Source organism: Sardina pilchardus, chromosome 11, assembly GCF_963854185.1.
Source record: "Sardina pilchardus chromosome 11, fSarPil1.1, whole genome shotgun sequence".
NCBI lineage: Eukaryota > Metazoa > Chordata > Actinopteri > Clupeiformes > Clupeidae > Sardina > Sardina pilchardus.
Genome location: NC_085004.1, coordinates 27,692,490 through 27,714,989, shown reverse-complemented (window position 1 = coordinate 27,714,989; position 22,500 = coordinate 27,692,490). Strand labels below are relative to the sequence as shown.

Genomic DNA, 22,500 nt, shown 5'->3' with positions numbered 1-22,500 from the left:
TTCACATATGTATGGAAATGTGTGTGTGTGTGTGTGTGTGTACAGTATATTGTGTATGCATCTTGACATCTTGTATAGAATTGTAGGAGTATGTGTGTGTGTGTGTGTGTGTGTACAGTATATTGTGTATGCATCTTGACATCTTGTATAGAATTGTAGGAGTGTGTGTGTGTGTGTGTGTGTGTGTACAGTATATTGTGTATGCATCTTGACATCTTGTATAGAATTGTAGGAGTGAGTGTGTGTGTGTGTGTGTGTGTGTGTGTGTAAAACCCACCAGCTGGTTGTTGCAGATGGAGAGGTCTGCCACCTTGCCCCATCCCACTGGCACCACATCAAAGCAGCGGTCCGGCTCCCAGCCATAGACCCGCAGCGTGTCCACAGAGCCACTGAATAGGCAGCCCCCATCAGGACTGAACGCTACACACCTGCGTGCACACACACACACACACACACACACACACACACACACACACACACACACACACACACACACACACACACACACACACACACACACACACGAATGAGGTGGCTGCATGCAAAAATGATCAAATTATTTTATTGAACAAGCCTTGTGTTGTGTGTTTTCTCTCTCTCTTTCTCTCGCTCTCGCACATACATAGTACACAAACAAAAAACTAACCTGACAGCTCCGGTTTCCCCCTCCGATGAGCCGATCATCTTAAACTTTTCCAGATCCCACAGTTTAATGGTCCTAAACAACACAAACACACAGACCAACATGTTATTTGCATATCCAATCTAATCTACAGACTCTAGCGTACTGGATATCATGAGTAGCTTAGGGTCAATAGAAGGTGCCGATGAAAACCAATAGAAGGATAAGAGGCTACATTTACCTTCCTCATTTTGAAAACGCTCATACACACACACACAAACACACACACACAAACACACAAACATATATATATATATATAGATAGATAGACACACATACCTGTCTGCACTACCTGAGGCGAGTAGATACTCATTAGGGTGGAACTGAACAATGTTGACTGCTGCTGTATGTGAGGTGAATTCTGTGATCATTTTTCCCGCTTGCAGGTCCCATAGCTAAAACACACACACATTCACATCGTTATCCACACATAATAATAAGTCCATACTTTCTCTTGAGAATTGAAATCCCATCATAAAAGTGTACACACATCTACACGCAAGATATATATAGCTCCACAGTATATAGATATATAGTTAAAGGAACAGATTAACATTTTGGGAAATGTTCTCAATTTGTTTCTGACTTACACATCTTAGCACAGCTCAGCTTACACATGACTTAGCACAGCTCCTTATCCACTACACTACCACCATCCACATAAATAAGAGCTAATGAATAAGAATTAAATGAGATGTTACATAACCTTCTCGTCTCTGTACCTGCAGTAACTCAGTCTGGCGCACCGACCGTTAGCTTAGCTTAGCATAGCTCACTGAAGTGGGCAGAACCCAACAAGGCTATCCCTCAAACGTAAGCTAATTTCCCATAATGTTGTTGTGGAACTTCAAATGTTAAACAAAAAAAAAATGGACAAAAAAACCCAAAACATTTCACAAAAACAAGACACTCATCAGAACACATCACCACACACACTCTCCTACCTTTATAGTGGCGTCATCACTAGCGGAGGCCAGCCACTTCCCATCAGGGCTAAAGGCTAGACAGCGGACCGCCTGAGTGTGACCCTTCATATACAGATTGACAGGCAGACAGACAGACAGACACACACAAACACAAACATTTTGTTTGGATGTACCTTAACAAGTCTCAAACTGACAAGGTAACAAGCAAATCGCAACTGCACACAAGCGCGTGCGCGCACACATTTTAATACTTTTATTTGGATCTCAACACAAGGGAGGAATTACAGATCCAAACAGTAATGGAAATATGCTGTAGGTTTGTGCAAAATGCGATCAAACATGGTACGTACTACTGTCTATGGGTAGATATGACATCTTCGTCTCCAAATGGACAAACTACCTAATATAGCAGAGATTGAGCAGTACTTTAAAAGTCTCTTTGCACTTGGTTTGCATAACCCACCCAGTTGTAACCCCCGCAGAGCAAGTTTATGCACATGACCCAGGCTTCCAAATACAAGCACAATTAATTTACAATGAAAACCAGGATCTGTGATCGTCTCAGTGAGTGGCTGATACAAGTGTCCATGTATAGGTCAAAACAGCATCCAATTTCAATAATTGTCACTGTTCTATTGTTTTCATTTATGAAAGTGATGTCTGGGGTGTTTGGGATATTGTTCAGTGTCAGATTATTGTAACTATTTCCCACATTTAGCCAGTCCATTTGTATAGCACTGTGTTTGTACACCTTAGTTGTTACTTCATGCACTTCCTTAATGCTGTCTGAAACTAGGTCCACCAGTCGGTCATGCCTAGCGATGTATAGTCCTTTGTAAAAGCTACAGCCATTAAGGACGTGCGCCAGAGTTTCATTTTCGCGGGTGGAACAGTGAAGGATACAATAGCCCACACTAATCCAAAGATCAGTTATCCTCTCAGACAACAGGATAGAAGTGCTGCTTAGCAGGACTGATTATCTCACACTCAGACATACCGATCCCTCTCACACACACACACAAACACACACACATACACACACACACACACACACTCCAACATGGCTCTTTTCAAGTGTTCTTTCTCTGTAGATAGCCTGCTGGGCATTCTCTGACCTACAGTTGACCGACTCCGACATATGCTGTCTGCTGGAATGTCGCCCTCACCAAACCACCAAACATTCAGGCTTAGCAAGCATATCGAGCATCAGCATGGAAGCTGAAAAGATGATCTGTCGATATCAGAACTCATATAAGGGCATGTCAACCAATCTGCCCATCTCACTACAACCCACTCTACTAGCCATTACAGCACACGCGCAATCATTTATGGAGGTCCAACTGCAATATGATCGAATATGAATCTGAATGAATTCCTAAAAACAGCCTAACTAACTAATCACACTACTCTTGCACTCTTGGCCCATTGGTACAATGGTTTCTTTATATAAATCAATTGATACTCTGTAACCAGACTGAAGGCAAGGTAAACAATAGTGTGGCAGTCTTACCTTATATCTGAAAACACAGCCTTTTCTCCTTACATCCCACAGCTAAAACAAGACAGAAACAGACATCAAAACATAAACCACTTAACATTTTCATTGTAGTGTGCAAAAACCGTAACAAGCACACACAAACACACAAACACAAACACAAACACAAACACACACACACGCACACGCACACGCACACACACCTTTATATTAGTATCCATGGACCCAGAGGCCAGGAATTCCCCAAATGGGTTGAAGTCCAGACTGCAGATATTGGCCTTGTGTCCCATCAGAGTACGCAAGACTGGACACACAGAAAACCAAACACATGTTTATAATGAAAAACACCATGCACATGACACAGTGATGCAGAAAACAGGTGGGTGTGTGCAGTTGACACTCACTCTTAGCTGCCTCCAGGTCCCACACACGCAGAGATCCAGACTGGGACCCGGCCACCACCTGCTCCTCAGAGCTGCTGAACTGGATGCACTCTACTGGGTTAGTGTGGCCGGTCAAACTCTGTCACACACACAGACACACAAAAACACACACATCTTCAATATCTCTAAATGTCAATATCTCTTATGCTTAATGTAGACTCTTTCAACTTTATTTCGAACTCATTCACTACCAAATACCATAACCATTTCTGGTGCACTTAAGGTCTTTCTAGCTTACAGTTTGCAACTACAATGTGGTTTAGGTGTGCATTACCATGAAGCACCTCCGCTACTTCTATAGGAGGCCTTGAACATTTTTAATAACATTAAGGCATCTTAATACCATGATACAGTTGGGTTTGTTGACAGCCCAGATGTTGACTCTGCAGTCCTCTCCTCCGGTGGCAAGCAGGCGACCCGATGTCTTCCCCAGAGCCAGCGATGACACGTCACTACTGTGAGCTACCATCTCCTCTGTAACAGGCAACCATCACATACAGTACATAGCCATCACACACCACGTCCAGTGCAATATCTGTTTGCACAGGTTTATATCAAGCAGCCAGTTTGTTTCTGTGAACTCAAAATGGCTTAATTCAGTTTAATTAGGGAAAACTAGGGATGCTCGATACTTGATTTCTGCCTATATTCAATATATTTCCAAACTCATTTTGCACATCTTTTTATTATTTCCTATAAGGATCTTTCCTGCACTAGAATGAACCATTGGCTCTTACTGTGACGGTCTATTTGTTGCACACACAGGCACAATTCCTTCTAAGTCTACCTCTATACTTTCAGAAATCTAGATATTTACTCACGATAAATACAAAATCATCTCAACTTGGTGTAAGATGTAAATGCCTATTTGAACAGCTCTGCATGAAGCTTCCACTGAAACCCTGAGAGTTTGTGCCGATATAGTCTTGTCAATTTATCTGCCAAGAATATATGCAGATGCCCATAACACAATTCTTATCATCGGTGGATACTGATGTTTTGCCGATAATACTGTGCATCCCTAAGGAAATGCTGTAAATGCTGTAAATGCTATATTTGATCACCCAAGCTCTTACAAAACTCACAAGCTGATTCAAAACACCAAGAACTGCACAAGGAGCCAGTCGGCTATTTCACAGTAAAGAATTGTGAGACTTCAGTGGGAAGTGTATGTGAAGGTCCACCTCACCACCTGCCATTGTCTATCTATGTCATGACTGCTATACTTGTGTATGTTGAGGAACTCACGCAGCCTCCAGGATGTCTTGGTAGTGCTGGCAGCAGCCATGATGGTGTGCACTGGGGGCTTGCTGTCAGTTTCCCCTGTTATTTCCAAAAGAACGGATAAATGTGGAAAATAATTCCAAGGACTTCAATTCAGTTCATATTTGCTTCCTCACAATCTGTAACAAGAAAGTCGGTAAAACAAAAAAAACAAACAAACAAAAATAGATCTTAAAGAATGTTTCTTCAAAATGGGTAACTGATGACAAAATAATGTGGACCTGTGGAAACTATTGAAGAACAGAGATTGGCTGAGACTGGCAGAAGATTTTCAGCAATGCGATGACCTTCCCCATACCACACCAAGTCACGCATAACAATCCTGCATACCTGTCCAGTTTGCAAAGTGTCTTGTTGAATACAGATATTGTATTTAAAACACTACACATAAAGACTAGACTACATTTCTGAATATGTACAATGTGACACGTCGTTAGTCAAACGGGACAGACATTCATAAGGCAAATGAAGCATACAAAAAAAAACAAAAACAAAAGGCCAATGAAATGACTTGTTGAACACATTTTTACAATACCAACACCTGTCAACTGTGGTGGTCGGAAAGAGCACTAACATTAAGTCAACAATTTACACTACACATACGTTGCCTTGGCTTACCACAGGCTTATACTCATTAGGTTGATAGCTTTGTCTAAGTCTTGGCATGACTACTAGCTAAAGTTATAGAGGTTACTGCTAAGCCTAGCAGCATTTTTCTTTTTTCGATAACAGCACGTCCGAGTTAGTTGGTTAGCGAGCTAACATGGAATGCGATGGATACTAATTCTTCTGTGTTGTAACAACATTTGATAGCCAGATAGGATATTTGCAAAGTGAGGCCAATACGTGATTGGCTAACAGTTAATACAAAGGCATGGCACAAACCTTAATGCTATTGTGTTAATGTAAACATGGCAACATAAAAAAATAACAGCTAGCTAACTATTGTTAGCATACACAAGAAAGTCCCAAGTTCATTCACCTAGCCTGAGCTAGCCCAAGCATTACCTTTTCTTGTTAATCCCGTCCAATCAACAGCGCTCAGTTTGCATGAGCTACTTCGGCCCTTTTGTGGGAACAACTTTTTCGTTTGGAAAAATACAGCAATACCTTCGGCACTTAACTTACAAGGCTATAGAGCCCAGCTTTTCGGTTTTCGTGTCTCTTTCCTTGTTATGATGTGAGTTCACTTTTAATCACTGACTCTTGCTGTGCATGTTGTCAACACTACAGCTAGCTATCTACGCTCCGAGGACACACCTATGAGTAGCAACCGAGTTTGATTGGTTGCTAACCCAAAAGCAACTTAGCAACAGCCAACATTACGCGGGGTGTGTTCGCCACTGTCAAATATTTTAGAATCCACTCGCTCTGGTAAAAGGGGTCGGAATCTTTCTGTGAAGCAACACTGGATATCAGAGCATCTGACATTTTCCCAAACACTTACTGGGGTTATTACATGTTAAAGTCAGGCCACGTTTTTTTCTAGGCTAGGCCTATATATCTTTATCTTTATTTGTCAGTACTGCACCAGCGCTGCATTTCAGACAAAACACATCCCAAAACGCAGAACACATTGCAAAATGATGATAATTTTGGCGATCACAAAGAGACATAGCCCAGGACAGTGTGTCAAAAGACGTTCTGGCTCCTCGATCTTGCTCGAGCTAGAATCTTTGCTCCGAACGATAATGTTAATGTGGAAGGCATGTGGATCTTTAAATACAGCGCATGCAAGATCCTTGCGAACACCTCTTAGGCGTGTTCATTTAATCTCTTGTAGGATATCTTTTGGACGGTCTAATACGGACCTAAATTCACAGTCGCCACTCACTGGTGTGGAGTAGTATTCGCTTGAACTGTATTTAATAGTTATGAGTATGGTAAACCTGTTCATAAATTTGGATTTGCACCGCAGGTTAGTTTGGGTTCACCCTGGCTAGAGAAAACACGAGCACACACAACTGACTTAAGTTCCATTTATTTTTCTAATCGTATGTTGTATCAACAAAATACAAAGATACAATTTTATTTTACATCAAGACTTGACACATACCTACATTTAATAGCAAAATGATATAACTACGAACAATCTTGATTGAACCATGATTTTACTCATGGACTATAATATTATAATATCAGCCAAAGAAAAACACATATAACTCCTCTGTAGTTACTCTATATTGGCTTCCACTTGTAGCCAGAAATAAATTCAAATCCTTCACTCTGGCCTCAGACACTTAAATAATCTTGCACCTTGCTATTTTAATTCCATGATCCAGCTATGAACGTCCCCTCTCGCTCACTGCGGTTCCCTGATTCACATAGATCTTTCCCCTCAGTGATTCCTATCCTTAGTGAAATGAGCTGTGTGAGTTCCTATATGAAACTGATTATTTTCATTATTGATATTTCTATTATTCCTATTATTAATGTTACTATTATGCTTACTGTAGACTTTTCAACTTATTTGAAAGGCCTCTTCAATATCAAGTCTTTTTATAATGTAATACAACATGTGTAAGTCGCTTTGGACGAAATAATTATTGCCAGATAATCATAAACATAAACATGTGTCTTTAAATACATTGCTTTTTTAATTGTTTGTAATTGTAGACTCACTAGAGTAGGCTAATATTGACAATGTGTTGTTTACATTAATCGCGTGGCTCGTGAATCGTTTCATGACGTCGAACCTGTTGTGACGTCGTCAAAGCAGAAAGGGGTCGTTGCTGTGGGGGTTATCCTAGGGTACTCCGTTCTGGGTTCCATTCATATTCCTAACCCAAGCGAACCCTGCCGAAGTTCCTTAGTACCTCTGAAACATCTGGCTGGGTTCAGAAGGATCCGACGGTGCTGGTCTCAAGATTTACAGAGAACCTCGAATTTGACCGTGAGACTGCAGGAAAAAGAGGCAAGGTAGGCTAGGAATGATTTTATCACCTTAAGATGCCAATCCCACATTATCGCACAAAAACATACTGGACTCTTCCTAGCATTAACATTACACACTGTTGAGTAAACAAACATAATGTTATCGTAAACAATTGCTAGCAAATCACCCTTTGACTTGCAAGCGTACTTTCAGTAACGTAACGTCAGCTTGCTTGCTACCTGGGTGGTTTGTAACATTAGCAGCATGCTCAGCTAACGGTAAACGAGCTGTTCGCATCATATGTTTATCGGGTACGTTTCATTTTTTCAGCAGACTGTAAATGACTGAAAACATATTGCGCTGTTGATAAGTTATGTAATGTTGCATCGTTGCACAAACATAACAAGTGTATAACCCAACGTTAAAGTTGTTTGCTGTTGCCAAAAGTTACTGCCCCCCTTTTGCTGTCTTTCAGTTAGTTAGACAACCCCTTCTTCCCCTTTCCTATTTAGAAATTGCTAGTGGGAATTAGCTAGCTACTGGACATTGTTTTGAATTCGGACAACTTTGTAAAATCTCCTAATGTCAATGTACCAGTGTGTTATCAGATAGTTGAATTAGTATGATTGGGCTTTTAGCGAAATGAGTGTTTGAGTGGAGTAACGTCATACGCATGTTGCTAACTTTACCACGTAGGCATGCATGGTCGTGACCCTCAAATGTTCCAAACGGTGACTAGCTTACTTGGGCAATTCTGCTGACTGGCATTGGCTTATAGTTTAACTTACTAACTTTGAAGTCGACAAGCCCCTGCATGGTCATATACATGGGTGATCATTCACATAGGTTAATCAGTAGACAAATAGGCCTAGCGGCCGTTAAACGAAGATACACTGTCCTTGTTGGCCCTGGAGTGCTAATGCGAACTAGCAATAACATTCTGTTGCGGTCAGTCAGTTGGGGCTATGCATGGCATGTTTGCTGTGATAATAGCCAGCTCACAGCTTTTGGCAAGACGTTGCTGGTGCTTTTTTGTTTATTTATTTATTTTATTTAGGACAAACGTTACTGTTTCTTGATATGTCACCCTGACATGTCAGCACATGAATTAAGTTGAAATGTCAGGTGATGGTGAGCAATCATCACAGGCTATGAGGAATGTCATTCCTTTATTATCTAGTCCTGGTTGAGGTGATGCTGTAACCTTTCCCCTACTTACTCCGAGCATCACTCAGTCAGATGACTGTAGCCCAAGAGGGAGGAGTCAAAAGGAATCAATACCTGGATGAATACCACAGTGCTATTGTGAGATTTTATGGGAGCTATTTTATGTATTTCACTATTACAACAAGGATCTGAGGTGCTGGTCTGCAGGTGAAGCATCAAAGCATGACATAGAAATCAATAATCCAGTCCCTGTTGGTGTGTTTAGCTTTGGTCATTGTAAATCCATCTCTTGACGGCTCTGTAGCCCGCAATGACCTTAGAAGTCATAGCCCAGGCTAAACAAAAACAGGATCAAGATGAAAAGATGGAGTCTCTCACTGTCAACTATTTAGGAGCCCCTGTCTGTCTTTGCACTGAGGTCTTTCCTTATTGCAACGCCCTTGAACGTGTGTGTGTGTGTGTGTGTGTGTGAGGGAGAGAGAGTCATATGAGCGGAAGAACGTACTAGGCTGCTTGCTGAAATGTGAAATAGGCCTATCAGGTGCATGAATGTCCTTGGGCCAGTCAGATCTTGCAGTGGTGCTGTCTAAATTGCTGCCACACTGAGCAGTCATAGTGTGAGCAATGGGAAATTGTGTTAGAGGTTGTGTGACTAAACCACCTGCTTCACCTGTAGGTAAAGTATGCAAATGCAGACCCTCCTGAGGTCCAAGGCCTACTGGCTTGGTAAAAACATGACCTATATTCTGTATGACATGTGACAGTGACAGACAGTGTGTGTGTGTGTGTGTGTGTGTGTGTTTAAGGAGAAGTAGTGCATTAGATTAGATTATTTTAGATTAGATTAAACTGTATTGTCACTGTGCAGAGTACAAATACAAAGGCAACAAAATGCAGTTTGTGTCTAACCAGAAGTGCAAAATAGCAGAAAAGTGCAATGTGATAAGCATAGACAGGTGGTGTGGACCGTAGCATACAGTTGGTTCACAATTGGTGGCTTAGAATATTAATTAATATGTGCAGTATGTGTTTAGCTGCAGATGTATTATTGTAAGAAGGTTAATTGTTACATAAAGTAAGTGTGTGTGTTTGTTTTTCAGAAGCAGCAGTGGTGCATCTGCGTGCGTGCGTCTGTGTGTGTGTGACTCCAACCAGGCAGTATGGCAGAAGCGCATCAGGCTGTGGCCTTCCAGTTCACGGTCTCACCAGAGGGCATCGACCTCCAGCTGAGCCACGAGGCCCTCCGGCAGATCTACCTCTCGGGCGTCTACTCCTGGAAGAAGAGGTTCGTCCGCTTCAAGGTGAGCATCCGTCGTATCGCCGTGGTGACTCGGCAGGGCAGCAGCATCTGTAGAGCAACGCTGATTTATAAACCTCCATGCAAGCCTTCAGTCTTCTCCTTGGGCCCGTTTCCTCTCACATTCAATGACTCCTCTTCCTAGTGTTTAGTTTTATCTCCTGTCCTCTTCTCTCCTCTTTTCTCCTTTCCTCATCTCATCTCTTCGCATCTCTTCTCATCTCATCTCATCTCTCCTCTCCTCTGCAGCCCTCTGTTTGTCGCAGCCTGTGATCGGTTTGCTGTTCTCTCCTCTCCTCCCCTCCTTTCGTAGTTGTCTCTCTCATCCTGCTCTCTTCTGTCCTCACTGATCCCTGTTCTTTTCTCTCCAGAATGGGGTACTGACAGGAGTGTACCCAGGGAGTCCGACGGGCCTAATGGTGGTGCTGGCAGCCCATCTAGGCAGAGCCAGGTACTTCCAAGCAGATCCTTCGTTCGGCATGTTCACACACCTGGAGAGCTACGTCCCTATAAGGTAACAACTGTATATGAGTTTGTACAGAATACATATTATTCTGTAGAAAATAAATTATGATTGTGTGTTGTATTGAGTTTGTGTGTACTGTGTTGTGACTTGTGAGTATTAGTTTGTTTGTAGGCAGGAGGAATATTCTCTCCCAGTCATCAGGTTGCAATGGCCAATTGTTGGGTGCAGGTGTTATGATGGTCATCCTAATTTGTTTGTGTACGTGTACGTGTGTGTGTGTGTGTGTGTGTGAGAGCAGCAGGTACATGTCTCCTGACACCCAGCAGATCGTAGGAGGTGTGATGGTGGGCACAGGCCTGTGGGTGGGCATATTCTTCGTCATGAGGACAGTGCTGAAGGCTCTGCTTTCCTGGCATGGCTGGATGTATGTGCCACGTGGCTCCATACCCTTGAAAGTCCGCCTCTGGTCGGTAAGTGTGTGTATGTAGATTATCTGGTACAGCACATAGGCTGACAAGACAAAAAATGAGTCTGGTTGGTTAAATCAGTTTATTTAACAGAATTGATGGTATGAAGCAAACTTGTCCTGCTGACGTAGAGTGGGGTTTGATTACTGATTGATCTAGAAGAGTGTGTAATGTGTGTGTGTGTGTGTGTGTGTGTGTGTGTGTGTGTGTGTGTGTGTGTGTGTATACAGGTTCTGGTGCGGCTCTTCTCTGGCCACCGCAACCCACAGCTCTACAGTTTCCAGACGTCTCTTCCACGGCTGCCCCTGCCCTCTATTAAGGACACCATGAGTAGGGTGAGTGCTGAGCCAGTTTTAATGATACAAATACAGTACAACCGAGAGTAATACAGCATCTCTCAAGAGTGACCAGAAGACCCGCATTATCCTTTTGCACATATGCATTTGACATGCATCTCTCTCTCTCTCTCTCCCCTCCCCTTCCCCCCCTTGCCTACCTCCATCTCTACCTCCGTGTTTCTCTCTGTCACACTCTCCGCTGCAGTATCTGGAGTCTGTGCGGCCCCTGTTGACTGATGAGGAGTTTGTGCGGATGAAGGGACTGGCTCAAGAGTTTGAGCAGAATCTGGGGCCACGGCTGCAGTGGTATCTTCGCCTCAAGGCCTGGTGGTCCTCTAACTATGTAAGCAACGCTCTATGCTACCTACACTACCGGTGTCAGATTACATCAGGTGCTTCCATAGTGGGTTCTCGACTGTTGTAGGAAGAAATGCCGGATCTTTAATGCAATATCTACATTGCCCATTATCAACATTCATCCATCCAATATTCCAAAGGCACATTCTGACTGTGCGTGTGTGCGTGTGTGCGTGTGTGCGTGTGTGTGTGTGTGTGTGTGCGCGTGTGTGTGTGTGTGCGTGCGTGCCTGATTGTGAACTGTTTTACAGGTGAGTGATTGGTGGGAGGAGTATGTCTACCTCAGAGGGCGTGGCCCCATCATGGTGAACAGCAACTACTATGCAATGGTAAGAGCATCATGAGGTCTACATATGCCAGTGCTTTTATACATGATATCCAATTGCTCACACTTCAGCTATGCTTGGTCCCTTTTAGACCAGAAATTGAGTATGTCATCAGTTTCAAGTTCATACATTTGTAGAGCAGTACTGCACAATCAGTGCTTTTTAAATCTTCAGGAAAGCCTAATTTTGGCCCGTTCTACTTCCTATACTTACTCTCCGCTCATGCCTTTCCCTCAGGACTTCCTGTACGTGTTCCCCACACACCGGCAGGCGGCGAGGGCAGGCAACGCCATCCACTCCATCATGCTGTACCGCAGGAAACTGGACAGAGCGCAGATCAAACCGGTTTGTTCCACAAGTCCAATATTTTGTGTGTAAACTCATTCGAGGTTTCAAATATCAAGGCGGTAAAGTGGAGCCGATGTGCCGACATTGCAGATTTGGCCGGGAATATTCCTTCTGTTGTAATTTTCTCTCAATTGTTTCACCCTGCTAATCATGCTAATTTGGATCCCAAATCTCCCTTCCTTGTTGAAATGTTATTGTCATTCGTCAAGGATAGCACATGACCTTGTACGTTTACAGAAGTTGGCAAAGGTTTTTTGTACAGATGACTTGTTTTCTTTTTTTTTTTATCTAAAAAGGACTAACTTACCCGTGTTTACATATAAACCGTCTTTAGTGCCAAATGCGAACTCAACATTTTAACTATCACATACTAGAATTGTGCCGTAGCATTTAGCCTTCAATTTAACAAATTGTGCTGGTTGCATTGATTGCAGGAGGGTTTTTTTTTCAGTGTGTTAAATCTAACATGGAAGACTTCAGCAGTGTAGTCTAACTCATTTGCATGACACACCTGATGTGAATGTATAGCTATAAATGCATGTATAACACATACTGGTGCTTTGAAAGAGGCACATACAACTCTTACAAGGAAGTCAGAGAGGCAGACAGACAATGAGCAAAATCAGTACCTGATCCGTTGACTGATTTTACCTTGCTGTGGATCCTCAGTTTCACTGTGTCTGTGTGATGCTAACCCACTGTGTGTGATCTTACCACCTAACCTGACCGGTGTCTCTTGTTCCAATGCTGACCTGGTGCTGTCTTGTGTGGCCTCTCGGTTCTCAGCTCTTTGTGCTGGAGAACCGGGTTCCACTCTGCTCTGCCCAGTTTGAGCGCTTGTTTAACACCGCACGCATTCCGGGCAAGGAGATTGGTAAGAGGCTGTCTCCATAGCAACCCTGTACAACCACCACCGCCCCCACATGTCATGTCATGCCCCCCCCCCCCCCCCCCCCAAAAAAAAAGCCCCTGTGTCCTCAACAGAACCCTTTTAGAAGTGCTTTCTCTTGGAGTTTAGGCAGTTCATCTTTTATTGGCATCAGTTAGATCAATTTGAAGTAACCCAAGGCCAAGGGTATGGTCAGTGCTAAATAAAATAGAGAGTTCCACATGATTTCAGGGCAGCCCTGTTTGGTCTGCTGTTTAGTGAAGTGGAGAAGCTACTACTCTTTTCTGGTCCTGTGGTGGCACAACACAACATCTAGTGTATCTGCACACCATTCTTTTTGGTTTTGTTTTGTTTGTTTTTTGTTTGTTTTCTGCAAACTATTTATTTGTTTGTTTGTTTGTTTGTTTATTTAAATAATTTGTATAACTTTGATTTATTTATTTTTATTTTATAACTTCTTTCCTCCTCCCAATGGTGAATTTCTCCCAGCACATCCACCCTGTGGAGGCTTGGCGTTCTCTCTGTCAGTTGAGCCTCATTTCCCTTTATTGCTTTCTTTTCCCCTTTTGCTTTACAGTTAATGCTTCAAAACACCATTCCCATGTGTTCATCCCAGTATGAGCGAATGTTCAACACCAGTCGTGTACCAGGGCCAGACAGAGGTAGAGTCTAAACTTGCGTGTACACACACACACACACACACACACACACACACACACACACACACACACACACACACACACATCACTCATTTGTTTGAAGAGATGGCAAAAGCACTGGCATTTGCCCTTAACTGACCTTGTTGACACACACACATAGTCATCTGACCTTTGACTTAGTACTGGATGACCGTGGCTCTCTCCCATTCAGACGTTCCCTTCCATTGAAACTCTACCAGGGTGCTCATTGAACCTAGTGGACGTGCCTCTTCAGTCCTGTTACAGAAACTGTGTTCAAATATTCCAGCTCTTTATACCAGGCAGCTCCAATGCGTTATTGTGTAGTGTGTATCTAAATACATCGCCATATGATCCTGAGTTCAGCTGCACAGCCCAGAGTGCTGAGGTGTTATCATTAGTGCTTTTTTAGTGTTTCTGTGTCCGTACGGGTTTTGGCTACAGCCCTTCATCTCTGGTATTCTCCCCTCATTCATTGGCTTTTCATTTTGCCAGCGATTGATGATGCTTCCACCCCAATGTAATTCCCTTTTGTTTGTCTTGCCTTCCTCCTGTGCTTTCCAGCGCTGTCCACCAGCTACCCTGGGCATGTGGTATTGTTTTGGCACTGTTAGGTGTTCTGCTAGTAGAATGTTTTGCTTTTGTAGTTGCTTTACTGATATTGGTGTTTATTATAGTGGAATAACAACAAGGTGCTAATTAGCAAAAGCAATCAGATCAAAACAGTAGTTTCTTTGTAGATCCATCCATAGAAGTAATTGCTTTTCTTCTTGAAGCGCTTTGATATAGCCAGTTGTATCAGACTATATCAGGCAACAGTATGCCACCTCGTTACCTCTGTCCCAGTGCTATGACTTTGACCCATATTTTAATGTCAAACGACACCTCAGGTTAAACTTGTCATGACATGTACACATGTACCCTGCACAAAAACATAAAGCACTGACCGGATACAGGCATTGTTTATGTTTGGGCTGATGTGACAACAATCGTTGTAGTAATAGTAATAGTTGTAGCTCTAGTATAAACAACTTGAATATTAATTTGCTATAGCAACAATAGTAGTAGTTGAAGTAGCTAATAACTCTAATATGCAGTTTATGTTTGGTCCCATACAACCAAGATTAATATATATATATATGAAATAACCATGATTCCTGATACTGGTTTCACGTACCTCAGACACACTGCAGCACTATACGGATTGCAAGCATATCGTGGTGTACCACAAGGGGCGCTATTTCAAAGTGTGGATGTTCTATGACGGCCGTCTGCTGATGCCCAGAGAGATCGAACAGCAGATGGAGCTCATCTTGGCCGACGACTCGCCACCCCAACCAGGAGAGGAACCGCTGGCCGCCCTCACTGCTGGAGACAGGTGAGTCTGTCACTCAGGTAACTTTACAGATGGGTTAGTCTGACTCTAAGGTAACTACAGGTGAGTCTGTCTCTTGGGTAACTTTACAGTCAGAAGAGTCTATCGCTCAGTTAACTTTACAGATAGGTGAGTCTGTCTCCGGTAACTTTACAGATGGGTTAGTCTGACTCTAAGGTAGTTGAATTTCTTGAATTATCTTGAATTTCCCCTTGGGGATCAATAAAGTATCTATCTATCAAGGTAACTTTACAGAGAGATGAGCCTGTTGGGTCTACAGTGATATCTAAGCTATTCAGATACACTGAAGGAATAGGAAACATGAGTTTGATGCTTGTGTGTGTGTGTGTGTGTGCGCGTGTGTGTGTGCCAGGGTGCCGTGGGCCTGTGCCCGTGAGGCCTACTTTAAGCACGGGCGCAACCGTCAGTCGTTGGAAGCCATTGAAAAAGCCGCTTTCTTCGTCACCCTGGACGACACGGAGCAGCGCTACGACGCGGACAAACCACTGGATTCATTGAGCAGCTACGCCAAGTCCCTCCTCCACGGAAAGTGCCACGACAGGTGAGACCCCGCCACTGTGTGGGCACCCCCCCCTCAGCTCACAGCGCGCGTGCATGCAGGAGTGTGACCCGATGTTGTGTGTTGTGTGTGTGTGCCGCAGGTGGTTCGATAAGACCTTCAACCTGATCGTCTTCAAGAACGGAACTATGGGCCTGAACGCCGAGCACAGTTGGGCAGACGCTCCCATCATTGGACACCTGTGGGAGGTGAACACACACACACACACACACACACTCACACACTTATTGTGTCTGTTTGTCTGTGTGAAAAAAAAAATGTGCATTGATACAATGGCACTGCGCTGCTTTGAAACCCTTCATTTTCCTATATATTTTTTTTAAGTGTATTTTGTAATCGGATAGGACAGTGAAGATAGATAGATAAGTGGGAGAGAGATATGATATGACCGCAGGTCAGATTCAAACCTGGATGTGCACAGTAGCCTGTTGCGCCACTCCGCATACCACCTCCCATCTGAAAGGCCCATTGTGTGTGTGTGTGTGTGTGTGTGTGTGTGTGTGTTACAGCAAGTGTTATCCAATGACCCCTTCAAGCTTGGCTACTCAGATGAAGGACACTGCAATGGCAGCCCCCACCCCAACATGCCCGGCCCTATGCGTCTGCAGTGGAGCATTCCAGCTGAGGTAAGACACAAACACACACACACACACACACACACACACAAAACGTAACCATGACGTCAGCCCTGAATTGCTGTGTTGTGATGCTATGTGTTGTGCTATTATGTTTCAGTGCCAGACCATGATCAACCACTCCCTGGTGACCGCCAAGGCGCTGGCTGATGATGTCGACATAATCATCATCCCGTTCCACAACTTTGGAAAGGGTCTGATCAAGAAGTGCAGGACCAGCCCTGATGCCTTCATCCAGATAGCTCTGCAGCTGGCTCACTTCAGGGTAAACACACACACGCACACACACACACCCTCTGTCACTAACCCTAACTACTTGTGGAATTATTAGACTATAGTGAGAATGTGTACAGTATGTATTGAAAGATCTGTGTGGTCTGCAAACTATCTCCTTTACAGTAAAACTGTGTGTGTGCTTGTGTGTCTGTAAATGTGTAATCTGCAGGATAAAGGGCGTTTCTGTCTGACCTATGAGGCATCCATGACGCGCTTATATAGGGAAGGACGCACTGAGACTGTCCGCTCCTGCACCATGGAGACCTGCGCCTTTGTCCGTGCCATGGTCAACAACGAGCCTGTGAGTGTTTGTGTGTGTGTCCCAGTCATCCATGACAGATCAGGCGCTTGATCCAAAAATCGCTATCACGATTACCCTTTGCTTCTACTAACAACCCCCCCCCCCCCCGCCTCCTTTCAGAGGGAGAAGAAGCTACAGCTGCTGAAGCTGGCTGCAGACAAGCACCAGGACATGTACCGGCTGGCCATGACAGGCAAGGGCATCGACCGCCACCTCTTCTGCCTCTACGTTGTCTCCAAGTACCTGGGCGAGGACTCCGACTTCCTCAAAGAGGTGTGCCAAGCTGTGCAGTTTATATTCATCGTTGAGTCTGTTTTCTGGATTAGTATTGTGTTTCTTTTTCTATTTTAACATTTCTGGGTGTTTTTGTTTGATCGTGTGGCCACTCCTCTGCAGGTTCTGTCTCAGCCCTGGAGTCTCTCCACCAGCCAGACTCCACTGCAGCAGGTGGAGCTGTTTGACTTGACCAAGCACGCCGAGTATGTGTCCAGCGGAGGGGGCTTCGGACCGGTGAGACACACACACACACACACACACACACACACAGACATGGCACAAACACACACACACACATACAAAATATTTCAGTTTTTACAAATGTGGCACAGTTGGAGGTGTACGATTATGCATATAAAGACGCACGAACACACACACACACACACACACACACACACACAGTCACATCTGCACACCTAGATAGCCCATCAGACCTTCAGCTCTTTCTGTGTATATTTGTTTGTGTTCTAGGTGGCAGATAATGGTTATGGAGTGTCCTATGTGATTATTGGTGAAAACCTCATCACTTTCCACATCTCCAGCAAACATTCCGGCAAAGAAACGGTGAGTATTTCTCTTGTTCTTGTCATTTTGAAAATGGTGTGTTAGGGGAGCTGTGGTCTAAGATCCCCTCAGTTTGCCTTGAGATGGGAGAAGTACGGATTTCAATGAAACCCATGAATAGGACTTCCTGCTTTCAATGATGTATTGTAAAATTACGATTTTTACATCATTGAAAGCAGGAAGTCCAACATTGAAATCCGTATTTCTCCCATCTCAAGGCAAACTGAGGGAATGATGCACGACCATTCACAAACATGACTGGTTTTCTAAAGATACAAAGCTTAATGCTAATTGGTGAAGTGTCCCTTTATTTTTTTATTTTTTTGGGGGGGGGGGGTTATGCCTTTAATTGGACAGGACAGTAGAGGGAATGACAGGAAGCGAGTGGGAGAGAGAGCTGGGGTGGGATCCGGAAAGGACCACGGGGCGGGAATCGAACCCGGGTCGCCGGCGTGCAGTGCAGGTGCCCCAGCCAGTTGCGCCACGGCTGGGGCCTGAAGTGTCCCTTTAAACACAAAAGCAGCCCCCCACATTAAACATCAGTTTGATGTTGCACTGCGCGCTCTTAAAGGGCGTGATCATTGGTTTAAAGGAGGCTACGCTCAAAACCTACCCATGACTGATTTAAGAAACATAAAAACAACCCTTTTGAACAATCGCCCGGTGTCTGATCACAAAATCACACTGTGAAATTAGCCAAGGTGGACTGGACATGCTTTAAATGCTTTAAATGTCTTTAAACTATGTGTCTCTGACCAGGCGTTTCAGATCGCTAAAATAAGCCCGTGAAGTGCTTCCCACTGATAATGAATAAAAAGTAAAAAAAAAAGAGAACAAATTCTCTCTGTCTCCTAAACACTTCTCAATGGCCTTTTCCTCTGCTGTGTTTCAGGACTCCAAACGATTTGGCGAGAACATCAAGAAGGCTATGTTGGACATGGTGAGCTTGTTCCAGTTGACGCCGAACCCTCTCTAATGACGCCACACATGGCCATTAAAAGCCAAATGTTGTCATCTTATTTTAGACTGTATTCAGTGTGCAAAAAAAAAAATGAGTTTGTGTGTGTGTGTGTGTGTGTGTGTGGGGTTGGGGGGGGGGGGGGTTGTAAATGAGAGAAATTGAGAGTGGGTATAGGGTGGTCCTTGTGTTCTGGTGCCTTATGAAGGGTGTTAAATAGTTTAAGCTGTAAATTATGGGACGTGACCCTTAACCTCAGAATGCCGCAGCTGTTTGGCTGTCAGAAAGGGAGCAGCATGTACTGTCTGCCGATTGGCTGTGCTCTTATTTTCTAGCTGCAGTACTTTTTTTTTTTCCTCCTTTCGTTTAAACAGAATGAACTTTTGCTCCCCTTATGTGGGGTTCACGCACAAAGCCCTTAAACTCACTCAAACTCCATGTACAGAGTAGCCTTAGTCACGTCTCCAGCTCTTTACCAGCCTCTAAAGACGAGTGGCGTCTCACTCCACTGTCTCTGCATTTCACTGGCTGACTGCACAGCGCCACCCAGTGGTAGCTCACACCATCATCCCAGATGGAGGCAGTGAGGCAATGGAACTGGAGGGGACAAATCATAGCAGTACAAGGGGCCGCCACGTCAGTTTTCAGGGGCCTGGACCCTTCAGCTGTCCTGTGTAGTGGTACGTGCCCGTAGGGCAGGTCTCAAGCCCCTTGTTGATGTCAGTGTACTTTAGAGGAAGCCGCTACTGATGTTCGCACCCATGCTGATTTTAAAGATGCCTGCTCCGTAGGGCTGAAATATGACTGCCTTTGAATTCAGGTCTGTTTGCCAGTGTTCGCCTTAGTACCGCTGCATTATAAAAAACCTCTCTCAGCAAATGCTCCAGAAGTGACCTCATAGCAAGGCGAGATTGTTTTTAAGTTTCTCACTATTTATTGTGTTAGTCGTATTTAGGGTGACGTGATCGAATGCTTCACGATCTATGAAATGATGTTTTGGCATTAGAAAATATTGCTTCAACTTTAAACGGGTGGAAAACATATATATTGTTATATTTCTGTAGGTAGTTTTTTGTGTTTTTTATGTTATTTGTCATGAATGCTATGTATGCTTGATTAATTATTATACAACAAAAAAATCTAAACATGAATGTCAAACAGAATATACAGGTACCTTGATAACCAACATGTAAATAAAGTGAATGCTGCAAAAGAAAGTCATCTCTCATTTCTGTGTCGCAGCCTAGCAGAATGGGGACAGACATAGAAAATATTTATTTTCTGTCAACACTTGAGAACCTGCGCACCATGTGTGTGTGTGTGTGTGTATGTGTGTGTGTGTGTAGGTAGGTCCAGGGGGAGAGATCTAAAAGTAGACTGTGGGAACCTGCCACTGCACTGTCAGTATGGTGACAGATGAACAGCAGCTTTGGCTGGGGTTCACACACACATACACACTCACATTCTCAGTGATCTTTAAATCACCACCATGCCCCAGTTTGACACGGATGATCACATGATCAGCTCAATTTAGCGTCCGACTCCCAATCAAGCTGCAGAGTGCACCTACATACCAATGCTGCCGCTTGCTGAAATCCAGTGGCTACCCAAATTAAACCTCGCTCAGTCAACCATTTCCCATTTAGGCATTGAGTGAAAATCCGTTAAAGAAACACATCATTCAAACGTGAATTATTTGTATAATAAATAAACAATCAAAGTTATAACTTTAATATCCTTCAAAAACAACTTTAAAAAAAAAAAAAACATGTGTTTATGAGTCATGTGCTCCAACAGTCTGGAGCCCTACAGACAGACAGTTCTGCAACAGAACATTTAAGTACCCCTGGCTCAGTAAACAGGTGAGAGGTCTCTAATGACCTTTGCCATACATTTAGCCTTTTAAAGAGCTCAAACAGACCATCACAGTTTGTGCAGCTACCTCATAGGGCGTAGTTCTCTTAGTTCTGCTGTGCAGCTTGAACGTGGCCAAAGAGGTTTCTTTCAGGTGTGTGGTGTGAATATGGCCAGAATGGTGCCCCTCAAGCATGCAGCTCTTACATGGCCAACTTGATGTTCTTAAACCTCAGGTGTGCAGCTTGAATTGGACAAATGAGTGTCCTTCACGTGTGCAGCTTGAACACACCCAAAACAATGTCCTTGAGGTGTTTGGGCTTCAATGTGGCCAAAACAGTATCTTTAAGGTGTGCATCTTGAAAATGGCCAAAACAATGTCCTTCAGGTGTGCATCTTGAACGTGGCCAAAACAGTGTCTTTCAGATGGACGTCTTTATATGGCCAAAAACCAGTGTCCTTTACTGTAGGTGTGCTTGTTGACCGTACTGACCATGGCTCTGTGAAGCCTCCGTCAGGTGTGGATCCTCATGAACGCGGCCACCTGTTCTAGTCCCACAGGATAGCGCTGCAGCAGCACTCCGCCCTGGAACACATGACCTGTGCTGCGGTCCTGCCACTGCAGGTCGTCCCCCGGCAGGTAGATGTCCCTCCACATCGCCCCTCTGTCTGTCACCGGGGCAACCAACACCTGTGCACACACATTCAAGTTCAATCCAGGCACAGCCTCTCACATTATTGCTATAGAGTCTATATCCTATAACTCACTTATCACATCAATCAAATCTAACTCACTTATCACATAATCACATCAATCAATATAACTCACTTATCAGATAATCACATCAATCAATATAAACTCACTCATCAAATAATCTCATGCATAACATGCAGACGCTAAACTGACTTCAAACTATACACCTAACTTTGTGCACTGATGCTATAATCGTAAAGAAATGCGAGGGGTCACCTCGTCTCCAATCAGAAACTGGTCGTCGATGGTGAAAGTCTGGGGGTCGTCAGGGGTCAGCCACCACATGGGCCTGTAGATGGGGTTGCGGCTGACGCTCCACTCCTGGGTGTACTTGTGCAGAAGTGGCACCACAAAGTCCATGTGCAGAGACAGGTAGGACCTGGTCACGTTCAACACCTGAGGGACCAGAGATTTTGGAACTGTCCAACTTGCTGCTTAACCTCCCAAATACCAATACTCACACACACATACAAAGCCTCCTTTTCACACCCTCTCACTGTCTGTGTGTGTGTGTGTGTGTGTGTGTGTGTGTGTGTGTGTGTGTGTGTGTGTGTGAGAGAGATAGAGAGAGATAGATAAGCTGTAAAAGACAGATGTAAAATTGTAACGGGATGAAGGACACTTACCCAGCCACTGCCAAAGCTCCAAGGAGGTTTCTGAAAGGAGAGGACAGGCAGAAAAGAGCAGAGTTCCAGCCAGCGAATAAACAACTCTTCATCCACCTCATCCTCATGTGCCAAGGAACCCCCTGTAATAGAAATACATCCACTCAAGAACATCCAGACAGATATACTGTACATGCGGTAACATGCAAACAATGAGCCCAACATGGCAACAGACAAATATTCCACATGGATAGATAAATAATTATTGAGCACCAATGCACATGG

The 22,500-nt window shown here is 43.9% G+C and overlaps 3 protein-coding genes across 5 annotated transcripts in view; 1 reads left to right on the top strand and 2 right to left on the bottom strand.

The window, feature by feature from the left end:
- Window positions 1-6,083, bottom strand: part of katnb1 (katanin p80 (WD repeat containing) subunit B 1) — a 10,156-nt gene extending 4,073 nt beyond the window's left edge. Inside the window, exons 1-10 of one of the 2 annotated variants that reach the window (XM_062549473.1) lie at window positions 5,839-6,083; window positions 4,795-4,869; window positions 3,890-4,020; window positions 3,508-3,625; window positions 3,307-3,407; window positions 3,119-3,160; window positions 1,627-1,710; window positions 962-1,077; window positions 647-718; window positions 278-428 (exon numbers count right to left, since the gene is read on the bottom strand). In XM_062549473.1, coding sequence (XP_062405457.1) covers window positions 278-428; window positions 647-718; window positions 962-1,077; window positions 1,627-1,710; window positions 3,119-3,160; window positions 3,307-3,407; window positions 3,508-3,625; window positions 3,890-4,020; window positions 4,795-4,834 — 855 coding nt within the window. In that variant the 5' untranslated portion in view covers window positions 4,835-4,869; window positions 5,839-6,083. Of the gene's footprint in view, window positions 1-277; window positions 429-646; window positions 719-961; window positions 1,078-1,626; window positions 1,711-3,118; window positions 3,161-3,306; window positions 3,408-3,507; window positions 3,626-3,889; window positions 4,021-4,794; window positions 4,950-5,838 lie in introns of both variants that reach the window. The other variant, XM_062549472.1, reaches the window with a different exon arrangement.
- A 1,466-nt stretch (window positions 6,084-7,549) lies between these two features.
- Window positions 7,550-19,063, top strand: LOC134095144 (carnitine O-palmitoyltransferase 1, liver isoform-like). 2 transcript variants are annotated; one of them, XM_062548523.1, is made up of 19 exons: window positions 7,550-7,749; window positions 9,973-10,173; window positions 10,541-10,683; window positions 10,934-11,105; window positions 11,333-11,437; window positions 11,646-11,783; window positions 12,049-12,126; window positions 12,361-12,468; window positions 13,258-13,345; window positions 15,220-15,415; window positions 15,786-15,974; window positions 16,075-16,180; window positions 16,502-16,618; window positions 16,728-16,892; window positions 17,073-17,204; window positions 17,325-17,477; window positions 17,601-17,714; window positions 17,952-18,044; window positions 18,937-19,063. In XM_062548523.1, exons 2-19 carry the CDS (start codon window positions 10,033-10,035, stop codon window positions 19,018-19,020), a joined length of 2,322 nt encoding a protein of 773 aa, XP_062404507.1. In that variant the 5' UTR covers window positions 7,550-7,749; window positions 9,973-10,032; the 3' UTR covers window positions 19,021-19,063. The 2 variants fall into 2 exon arrangements, with proteins under 2 accessions (XP_062404507.1, XP_062404508.1); XM_062548524.1 differs by lacking the exon at window positions 13,258-13,345 and adding an exon at window positions 13,938-14,022 and having other exon boundaries at window positions 7,551-7,749.
- Window positions 19,064-20,700: 1,637 nt separating this feature from the next.
- Window positions 20,701-22,500, bottom strand: part of LOC134095629 (SITS-binding protein-like) — a 7,479-nt gene continuing 5,679 nt past the window's right edge. Inside the window, exons 10-12 of the mRNA XM_062549264.1 lie at window positions 22,237-22,358; window positions 21,827-22,006; window positions 20,701-21,547 (exon numbers count right to left, since the gene is read on the bottom strand). Of these exons, the coding sequence (XP_062405248.1) occupies window positions 21,371-21,547; window positions 21,827-22,006; window positions 22,237-22,358 (479 nt within the window). The 3' untranslated portion in view covers window positions 20,701-21,370. The remainder of the gene's footprint in view (window positions 21,548-21,826; window positions 22,007-22,236; window positions 22,359-22,500) is intronic.